Consider the following 11381-nt stretch of genomic DNA (forward strand, 5'->3'; position numbering starts at 1 on the left):
ATGTAATATTTTAAGATGGACTTTTTACACTAAATGTATTGTCTTTGAAGTCCATTCAGGTTGCAGCATGTAATCCGTTCTTTTTTTCTTTTCTTTTCTTTTTTTTTTTTTTTGAGATGGAGTCTCACTCTGTCGCCCAGGCTGGAGTGCAGTGGCACGATCTTGGCTCACTGCAAGCTCTGCCTCCTGGGTTCATGCCATTCTCCTGCCTCAGCCTCCTGAGTCTACAGGTGCCCGCCACCACACCTGGCTAATTTTGTGTATTTTTTAGTAGAGACGGGGTTTCACCATGTTAGCCAGGATGGTCTCAATCTCATGATCTTGTGATCTGCCCACCTCGGCCTCCCAAAGTGCTGGGATTACAGGTGTGAGCCACTGCGCCTGGCCGTAGTTTGTACTTTTCAATCACTCTGTTGTATTCCATTGTACGAATATGTCAATTTGTTCAATTATTCACCCCTTGAAGGACATTTGCATTGTTACTGGCATTTTTCTATTATGAATAAAGCTGTCATGATCATTTGTGTAAAGGTTTTTAATGCAGATATGTTTTCATTTCTCTGTAAATGCCCAAGAGTATTACTGAGTTGTATAAGTGCACTTTTAGAAAGGAAATGTGCAACTATTTTCCAAAGTGCCTGTGCTGTTTTATATTCCCACCAGCGCTGTATGATAGATAGCAGATTACCCAGCTGAATCCGTGGAAGCTGAAGAAAGTGGTACAATATCTTTAAAGTACTGAAATAAATGAACTGGCAGCCCCAAATTCCATTTGTAGTGAAAGTATACTTCAGAAATGAAAGGGAAATAAAGGCATTCTTAGAAAAAAGGAAAATTAAGAGAACCTATCACTCACAGATCAACTCTTAAAAATGGCAAAAAGAAGTTTTCCAAGGAAATGACAATAAAAGAAGGCTTAGAACTTGAAAAATGAAAGAACAACAATAGGGTGGGTAAAAATAAAGGTATATGTAAGATATCCTTAATGAATTTATAAGATTATATTTGATGATTGCATTAGAAATTGTAACATCATCTGATGTGTAGTGATCGATGTATGTGTAAGAAATACTTAATATTTTTATATTTTTAAAAATGGGGACATAAATTGAACCTTTTAAAAATCAAAATTTGTGCTACAGTGGACATGATCAAGAAAATGAAAAGACAACTCACAGAAGGGGAGAAAATGTTTGTAAATCATATTTTTGATAAGGTACCAGTATTCACAATATATAAAGAACTCTTATAACTCAAAAATAAAAAGACTACCTAATTTTCAATGAGCAATGGATTTGAATAAACATTTCTTTGAAAAAGATATACCTGTAGCTGATAAGCAGAAATTGGGACCCTTCTAACCTGCTGGTCAGAATTGTGCATTCGCTTTGTAAAAGAGTTTCAAAGTTCTTCCCAAAATGTTAAACAGAGTTATATGACTAATATATATCCACGATAAAACTCTGAATATTTGCAGCATTGTTTGCAATAGCCAAAAAGTAGAAACAATCTAAATATTCATGAACTGATGAATGGGTGGATAAATAAAATGTGGTATATGCAAACAATAGATTATTATTTAGCAATATAAAATATACATTTTAGTGGCATTAAGTACATTTGTAATGTTATGTAATTATCAGTACAGGTACTATCCCTTTCCAAAACTTTTTCACCATCTGAAACTGAAAGTCTCTGCCCATTAAACAATAATTTCCCAGTACTCTGTTTCCCAGGCCCTGGTAACCAGCATTCTACTTTCTGTGTTTGAATTTGCCTGTTTCTAGGTGCATCACATAGTGCAATCCTAAAATATTCGTCCTTTTGTGTCTGGTTTATTTCACTTAGCATAAATATTTTCAAGGTTCATACCTGTCGTAACATATATCAGAATTTCATACTTTTTAAAGGCTCCATAATATTCCATTGAATGTGTATACTGCATTTTGTTTATCTATTAATTGATGGACATTTGGCTTACTTCTACCTTTTGCCAATTTTTTTTTTTTTGAGATGGATTCTCACTCTGCTACCAAGGCTGGAGTGCAGTGCCGCAATATTGGCCCACTGTAACTGCTGCCTCCTAGGTTCAGGCGATTCTCTTGCCCCAGCCTCCCAAGTAGCTGGATTATAGGCACCTATCACCATGTCTGGCTAATTCTTGTATTTTTTTGTAGCGACACAGTTTCGCCATGTTGGCTAGACTGGTCTCGAACTCCTGACCTCAAGTGATCTGCCTGCCTTGGTCTCCCAAAGTGCTGGGATTACAAGCATGAGCACTCGTGCCCTGCCACCTTGAATAATGCTTATGTGAACATTGGTATACATGTTTCTAATTGAGTCTCTACTTGTCGTACTTTTGGTTATGTACCTAAAAATCAAATTGCTGGATCATATGGTAATTCTATATTTAATTTTTTGAGGAATTACCAAACTATTTTTCACAGTGGGTGGACCATTTTACATTCCCACCAGCGAATGTCCAATGATGGATAAGGGTCTCAATTTCTTGTGTATCCTTACCCCAACACTACTTACTTTTCTTTTTTAAAATAATGACCATCCTAATGAGTGTAAAGTAGTATCTCATCATGGTTTTAATTTGCATTTACCTAAGGAATAGTGATGTTAAGCCTCTTTTCATTTGCTTATTGGCCATTTGGTTATTTTTAAAAAATTGATGCATAATATTTGTACATATTTTTGGGGTACATGTGATATTTTGTTATTGGCATAGAATGTGTAATCATCAAATCAGGGTATTTAGGATATATATCACCATAAGCACTTAGCATTTCTATGTGTAGAGGATGTTTCAAGTCCTCACTACTAACTGTTTTTAAATGTACCATGTGTTGTAGTTAACTATTGTCACTCTACTATGGAATGTTAGAACTTACTCCTTTTATCTAAGTGTACATTTGTACCCAACCTGTCTGTCTTCATTCTTTTTTCTTTTTCTTTTATCTGACTGGATTAGTTTGAAAGGCCTGTCTGTCAACTGAAATCTCTTTCTTCTGTTTTGTCTAGTCTATGGTTGAAGCTTCTCAATTTGTTTCTTTTTTTTTTTTGAGATGGAGTCCTGCTCTGTCACCCAGGCTGCAGTGCAGTGGCACGATCTCAGCTCACTGCAAGCTCTGCCTTCCAGATTCATGCTATTCTCCTGCCTCAGCCTCCTGAGTAGCTGGGACTACAGGTGCCCGCCACCATGCCCAGCTAATTTTGTGTATTTTTTAGTAGAGACGGGGTTTCACTGTGTTAGCCAGGATGGTCTTGATCTCCTGACCTCGTGATTCACTCACCCTGGCCTCCCAAAGTGCTGGGATTACAGGCGTGAGCCACTGTGCCCAGCCTCACTTGTATTTTTATATCATTCATTGAGTTATTCAGTTTCAGGATTTCTATTTGGTTCTTTCTTTTGAGATCTATCTCTTTGGTGAATTTCTTTTTCATATCCTGAATCATTTTTCTTATTTCTTTGTAAATGTTGTCTGTGTCTGCTTGTATCTCACTGGGTTTCTTTAATATCAGTATTTTTGAATTCTTTTTCAGGCATTTTATACATTTTTTAGGGAGTTTAAAACCTATTGTTGGAGAATTGTGTTTCTTTGGAGGTGTCGTATTTCCTTGCTTTTTCATGTTTCTTGTATCCTTTCATTGATATCTGTGCATCAGGTGTAACACTTCTAATTTTTTCTTTCTTGAGACGAAGTCTCACTCTGTTGCCAGGTTGGAGTGGTGCAGTGGTGCAATCTCAGTTCACTGCAACCTCCGCCTCCCGGGTTCAAGCAATTCTCTGGCCTCAGCCTCGCAAGTATCTGGGACTACAGGTGTGCGCCACCATGCCCAGCTAATTTTTGTAGTTTTAGTAGAGACGAGATTTCACCGTGTTGGCCAGGATGGTCTCGATCTCTTGAGCTCCTGATCCACCCACCTCGGCCTCCCAAATTGCTGGGATTGCTCACTTCTAATTTTTAAAATTGGCTTTCACAGGGGAAGGCTTTTTCCTGTTTTTTTTTTTTTTTTTTTTTTTTTGAGGAAATAATGAGAAGTTATTTTTAAATTGGTAATACATAGGAAGATGATAAATCAAAGGAGTAGGTAGCAGATGCAGGTATAGTCAATCAATGAGCTGTATTTTACTGGAATTTAATCAATATTAACCTGAAATAGATGATAAGTTAATATGCATATTGTAGTCCCTCCAACTACCACTAAGAAATTACTCAGAAAAAGTAACAGAGGACTTAAAATATTAATGCTAAAAATATTTTCTAAACACAGAAGAAGAAGACTGGAGGAACAACAAACACCTAAGACATATAAACATACATAGCAAAATGGCAAATTTAAAATCCAATTATAGCAACAATATGTTAATGGTAAATGTGTCAGACCCAAATTGCTTCAGATTCAAAGACCACTTGTTTGAAAATAAAAGGATGGTAAAAAATATGTCACGTGCTTTAAAAATTTTAATGTAAGACCTCAAACTGTAAAAATCATAGTAGAAAACCTAGGAAATACCCTTTTTGACATCTGCTTTGGTAAAGAATTTTTGGCTGAGTCCCCCAAAGCAATTGCAACAAAAAACAAATATTGACAAGTGACACCTGATTAAACTAAAGAGATTCTGCACAGCAAAAGAAACTATCAACAGAGCAGACAGACAACTACTGAATGGGAGAAAATATTTGCAAATGATTTATCTGATAAAGGTCTAATATCCAGCATCTATAAGGAACTTAAATCAACAAGTAAAGAACAAATAACCCCATTAAAAATGGGCAAAGGACACAGACAGACACTTGTTAAAAGAAGACATACGTGTGGGCCAACAAACATATGGAAAAATGCTCATCATCTCTCACCATCAGGGAAGTGCTAATCAAAACCACATGAGATGCCATCTTAACACCAGTCAGAATGGCTGTTATTAAAAAGTCAAAAACCAGCTGGGCCTGGTGGTTCATGCCTGTAATCCCAGCACTTTGGGAGGCCAAGGCGGGCAGATCACGAGGTCAGGAGATCGAGACCATCCTGGCTAACACAGTGAAATCCCATCTCTACTAAAAACACAAAAAATTAGCTGGGCATGGTGGCAGGTGCCCATAGTCCCAGCTACTCGGGAGGCTGAGGCAGGAGAATCGTTTGAACCCGGGAGGCAGAGGTTACAGTGAGCTGAGATCATGCCACTGTACTCCAGCCTGGGCGACAGAGCAAGACTCCATCTCAAACAGCAGCAGCAACAACAACAACAACAACAACAGATGCTGGTGGGGCTGTGGAGAAAAGGGAACACGTATACACTGCTGGCGGGTGTCTGAATTAGTTCAGCCACCGTGGAAAGCAGTTTGGAGACTTCTCAAAGAACTTAAACAGAGCTACCATTTGACCCAGCAATCCCACTAATGGGTATATACCCACAGGAAAATAAATGGCTCTACCGAAAAGAGACATGTACTTGTATATTAATCACCATGCTGTTAACAATAGCAAAGATATGGAATCAGCCTAACTCCCCACCAGCAGTGGATTGAATAAAGGAAATGTGTTATACATACACCATGAATACTACATAGTCATAAAAAGAATGAAATCATGTCCTTTACAGCAACGTGTATGGAGCTGGAAGCCAAAATCTTAAGCAAATTAATGGAGAAGTGGAAAACCAGATACCCCATGTTCTCACTTACAAGTGGGAGCTAAACATTGACCACACATGGACATAAACATGGAAACTATTAACAGACACTGCGGACTACTTGAATGGGGAGGGAAGAAGTAGGAGTATAGGTTCCTACTGGGTACTATGCTCACTACCTGGGTGCAATATACCCATGTAACAAACCTGCACATGCACCCCTTGTATCTGAAAGTTGAAATTTTAAAAATATGTCATGTAAACAATAACCATAATAGAATTAGAGTGGCCATGGTAATATTAAAGACTTTACATCAAGAAGTATTACTAGAGTAAAAGAGAGATTTCATTCACAATAAAGGGTCAATATAATAAAACAATTGTTAATACACAACACAGATAAAAATTCTTTTTTCTTTTTTTTTTTCTCAGTGATACTTGTTCTGGAAAAACACTATTAATATGTACAATTAATAAAACAATTATTAGCATATAAATACCTAACAACACAGCCCCTAAAAACCTTGAACAAAATCTGACAAAATTGAAAGAAGAAATTGTAGCTCTGGTTTTTTTTTTTTTTTTTTTTTTTTTTGAGACAGTCTCACTCTGTTTCCCAGACTGGAGTACAATGGTGCGATCTCGGCTCACTGCAACCTCCGCCTCCTAGGTTCAAGCGATTCTCCTGCCTCAGCCTCCTGAGTAAGTGGGATTACAGGCACGCGCCACCAGGCCTGACTGATTTTTGTATTTTTAGTAGAGACAGGGTTTCACCATGTTGGCCAGGCTGGTCTCAAACTCCTGACCTCGTGATCTTCCTGCCTCAGCCTCCCAAAATGCTGAGATTACAGGCGTGAGCCACCGTGTCTGGCCCAATTTTAGCTCTATATTACAGCTCAAGATTTCAATAATTTATTCCTCATTAGTTGATAGGAGTAAGCACTCTGTAATTTTCCCCATGCATGTTAGTAAACATGTACGACTATTTCTCTATTAAAAAATAATTGATAGAACAATTAGATAGAAAATTAGAAAAGACTTAGAAGACATGTTTAACACTATTTGCTAACTTGACCACCCCAAACTGCAGAATGCACATTATTTTCAAAAACATCTGGGACATTCATTGTACATGATAGAACAGATGCTTGGCCATGAAACAAATCTTAATAACTTTAAAAGGATTAAAGTCATGCAGAGTATTTCTCTAAGGACAATGGAAATCAATAACAAAATTCAATTTGGGGAATCTCCAAATATTTGGAAATAAAACGCACTTGTAAATAACTCATGGGTCAAAGAAAGACGCTTAGGGACATTAGAAAATATTTTGAATTGAATGAAAATGAAAACAACATATAAAAATTTATGGAGTATACCTAAACTATGGTATTATATGAAAGAAAATTTATAGCTTTAAATGCTTATATTAGGAAAAGAAAATGGCCTGAAATTAATAATCTAAGTGTTTCCCTTAAAAGATGATAAAAAGAAGAGCAAATTATAACCAATGTAAGACAAATGAAGCAGATAATAAAGATCTGGATAGAAGTTGATAGAACAGCAAACAGTGAAATATTGGAAAAGTCTAAAATTGGTTATTTGAAAAGATCAATATAATCAATGTATTTGTAGCTAGATTGAATTGGAGGTTCTAGCTAGAGCAATAAGGCATAAAGATCGGAGAGGATAACGTTCCAGACATTTTTATGGTGGCTTGTTGTGATGGTTTTGATACTGTATAGCATGATTGAACTGTAAAGTTAAAATGGGTAGGTTTTATAGTATACGAGTTGTATCTTTGTAAAGCTTTCACACACACAAATTTCACACACACAAATCTCGGTGCTTAAGTAGATTTTTTTTGGGGCTATATTTGCAAATATGTTGTAACTGATAAAATAACTGTTTTAGTCATTTACTGTGTATCTTTCAGGGCAGGAATAACTTTTGGTTTATAGTCTGAGCTCTTAGCAGAGTATTTTACACATAGTCGGACTTTAGTCTAACATGTATTTTTGAAAGAAAAAAAATAGCATCGCCATTGTAGGACAACGTCCAAGGTTACTTAAAATCAAATTTCTCTGTGTCTAAATACTGTGATCCAAAATTGGTGTAATAGGTTTGCTTTCTGAAATATTAGATAAGTAAAATAATTTTTAAAAAGTTTTTGAACTTACAATGGGAAATTATATGGAATGTAAATTACATTTCAGTATAGCCTTAAAAAGAGGAGTGAGTAAAAGAAACTCCATTTGAGATACAGAGGTACCTATTCTAATGTACCTCTGCTTTTATGATTTGATAGTCGTTTCAAATATGTTCTATTTCTCTCTATAAACTAGGAGTTGAAGAACACAACTTTCATTCTATGGTATGAAAATGTTACTGGATGATTTCTCTATACACCTGTTTGTTTATGGTTAATAAATTTTTATGTTGTTTTCCCCCTGTTCTTATATTTCAATAATGGGCAAAAAATTGTGATTTTCCAGCAGATCCCATAACACAGTAAGACCTGTATTTCCTGTCCTTGGATAAAGCTCTAAGTGATTACATTTTGTAAAGAATTGAAAATAGTTGATTGTATCTTTTTTTTTCCTTCCTCTGAACCTATACTTGAAGAAGTAATTGTTTCTGTCATCTACAGTCAAGTCAGCTGACTCTTTTCAGAGTTTATATGACTGATGTGCTTGGGGGCATGTTATATCTCTTCCTCAATTCTAAAGTGGAATTCTTTCCTTATATTGGCAAGAATAATCTACTAGAGTGGAAACATGTTATTTGGTCAGTGGTATTGTGATGTACCTTCTTACAGTCTTCAAGCTTGATTATTGGTGAGAAAATATTTACCTCCATTTGTCTTTATTTCTTTTGTGGAGGTGCTTGTGAGTGAGGATTCTGACAGTGATGGCATTGTGGCCCACTTCCCTGCCCATGAGAAGCCAGTGTGCTGCATGGCTTTTAATACAAGTGGTAAGTTCTCGCTCTGTCTTTTTTTTTTTGTAGACCATTTATACAATGGGTTTTCCAGCCAAATATGGAATATGGAATGTGACTTTTCTTCATGTATCAGTGTATATCAGAAAAGTTATTAAGTCATTATATTGAATAAGTGAATTTATAATAAAAATTTACTACCCCTCTAAAATCCCGCTAAAATTAGTTTTGTTCTCAATAAAGTAGCTATTAAACAGCAGCCATGTAAGCAATGCTGTTGAGTTACATTGATTTCTGTTTATAATTACTCCAAGAACTTCAGTATTCCAAACTAGAATATTAATACATACGAGCAGTGTCTTTTTTGCAACTTGAAGTTTCTGTGTAACTTACAACACTTTGTAAGCTAATTTAATTTTCTCGTTTATTTTTTTAGTGGTGCTCTTTTTCTGTTTCTTCTTAAGGTTTACTCCTTACATTTTGTTATATCTTTTTAGTTCCTTTTAATATAGCATAGGATTTGTACTCTTAATTTTCTTTTCACAATATCCAGAATAATTGTCTTATTTAAATTCTGCATTTGCAAGATTTTTAAATTTTTATTTAATTTTACTATTTTTTAAAAGAAGATAAAGACAAAGTCTCACTATGCTGCCCAGGCTGATCCTGAACTCCTGGCCTCAAGCAATTCTCCTGCCTTAGCCTCCCAAAGTATTGCCACCATGCTTGGCCAGATTTTTTTCATTATGATAATGTTTTTGTATTTCTCTGTTCCCTGGATATCTATCTGTTTAACTGGAAGTTAAGTCTAGAGGTATAAACCCATTCAGGCTAAGGAGTTTGTGTGTGTTTGTTTGTTTCTAAACGTTGTAAGTATTGCTATCTACATCATTTCATCCCAATAGGAGACACATTATTTTAGGTTGTCTCCCTGTTTGTGGTGCTATATTTGACCACAGGAGTAAGGTAATGACTATCAAGTATCTACATAATTGGAAATAGGTTTTTCTTATGGATATTAGCAAGTACTCTACAGTATGTCATTTTGACATTATTTCTGATGCAACTTTTAAATTAATAATTTTGTTACATTGAAGATTGTAGAATGGTGAGTTTTGTTAATTCTGTCCTGGTCTCTGCATTTGTTGGCTGTTACTCTTCTATAGAAAATGTTTTCTGTCATCAGCCAGGAGTAAACACCATTTCTCCTGTATATCAAAAGTGGTATAAATGCCTAATTCACTCTCTCTCTTTTTGTTTTAAATGACCAATTTTCACAGTAAGGAGTTGGTGTAATACTTCCAGTGGTAGGAAACAAGTTACAGGTTGAATACTTTATATCTGAAATGCTTGGGCCAGAAGTCTTTCTGACTTTAGATTTTTTTTTTTGAATATTTGCATGTATAATGAGTTATCTTCAGTGGAACCCAAGTCTAAACACAAAATTTATTCGTTTCATGTATACCCTATACACACAGCCTGAAGGTGATTTTATACAATATTTTAAGTGATTTGTGCATGAAACATAGTTTTGACTGCATTTTAACTGAGACTTTGTACATGAGGTCAGGTGTGGATTCTCCAGTTGTGGCATCATGTCAGTGCTCCAGTTTTGGAGCATTTCAGAGCATTTTGGTTTGCGTTATAAGAAGAACATAAATTTTGTGAGGATTTTGGTTTTTCAAATTAGGAATGCTCAATCTGTATTTTAAAAATACTTCGTAAATAAAACTGCTCTCGTTTTCAGAGCTGGTATAGTCATTATAAACTTGCAGTCTTTTCAGATCTTATCCATTTGGTTGATGTATCTAAGAAGCATGCTATTTTTAATCTTAGTTTTCAGAAATGATTATATCACTGAAAATTGATGGGAAAAGCCCATCCTTTTTCCCTTCTTTTCATCTTTTCAAATAGAGAATGATAGTAAGAGATTATCATTATATAGAGATACTATTTTATAAAGCACTTTGAATAATCTACCCTCTAATCTCTTAATAAGTCATCTTTGATTAAGGGAACAGGATTTTTATAGTGATTGGAAATCAGTAGGATTGATTTAATTAATAAAGGCAAGATTTATTGAAATTCTCTGAGTGTTGCAGGAATTAAGTTAAATGTGAAAAAACAGCCTGGAAGTTATGTCACTTGTAGCAGTCCACTTGGAATAACCAGTATGACTCATATTGATATTCCATCTGTTATGTCAAATCTCCTTTGTGTTACTGTATATTTCATATAACCCTATAGTGCTTCTGACACTGGCAGCTATATTTTCTTCCTATGACTTTGCATTCTAAGAAGAACATATAATATAAAGAGTGTTGCAGTCGTCTCTTATCGTCATCCACAATTAATTTGCTATCATAAAATGGTTTCATAATTTTGATCTACATTTGCCATTTGATTTCTGTGACCTCTCATATTTGTGTTTATACAATAAGGTTAAAAATAGCAATATTTATACCTATTTTTCTGTGTTGCTGGGACACTAGGTTTATAACTCTATGATGTAATTTATTTTGTGACAATCATTTGTTTAAATATTTGTTTCCCTTGCCAACTTCTCTGTTCCTCCTACAAAGAGATCAGATGTCATTAATCTTTGTGTCTCTAGTGCTTGGCATGGTGTCTCAGAGTAATAGGAAACTTAGTGAATTATTTTGAACTGTTCCCCACTGTGTATATATGGCATTGTATTAGGCATGGTAGTCTCTATTTTGACAATGAAAGTGATAGTTCAGTTCAGTACTTTTTAATACTTTCCTTCCTTCCTTCCTTCCTTCCTTCCTTCCTTCCT

At 35.3% G+C, this 11381-nt stretch overlaps 1 protein-coding gene across 4 annotated transcripts in view; it reads left to right on the top strand.

Moving 5' to 3' along the window:
* Window positions 1-11381, top strand: part of BCAS3 (breast carcinoma amplified sequence 3) — a 764111-nt gene that overhangs the window by 225726 nt on the left and 527004 nt on the right. For all 4 annotated transcript variants that reach the window (XM_011979152.1, XM_011979154.1, XM_011979151.1 and 1 more), the window contains exon 13: window positions 8527-8620. In XM_011979152.1, the coding sequence (XP_011834542.1) occupies window positions 8527-8620 (94 nt within the window). The remainder of the gene's footprint in view (window positions 1-8526; window positions 8621-11381) is intronic.

Source organism: Mandrillus leucophaeus, unplaced genomic scaffold, assembly GCF_000951045.1.
Source record: "Mandrillus leucophaeus isolate KB7577 unplaced genomic scaffold, Mleu.le_1.0 Scaffold20, whole genome shotgun sequence".
In the NCBI taxonomy this organism is placed as follows: domain Eukaryota; kingdom Metazoa; phylum Chordata; class Mammalia; order Primates; family Cercopithecidae; genus Mandrillus; species Mandrillus leucophaeus.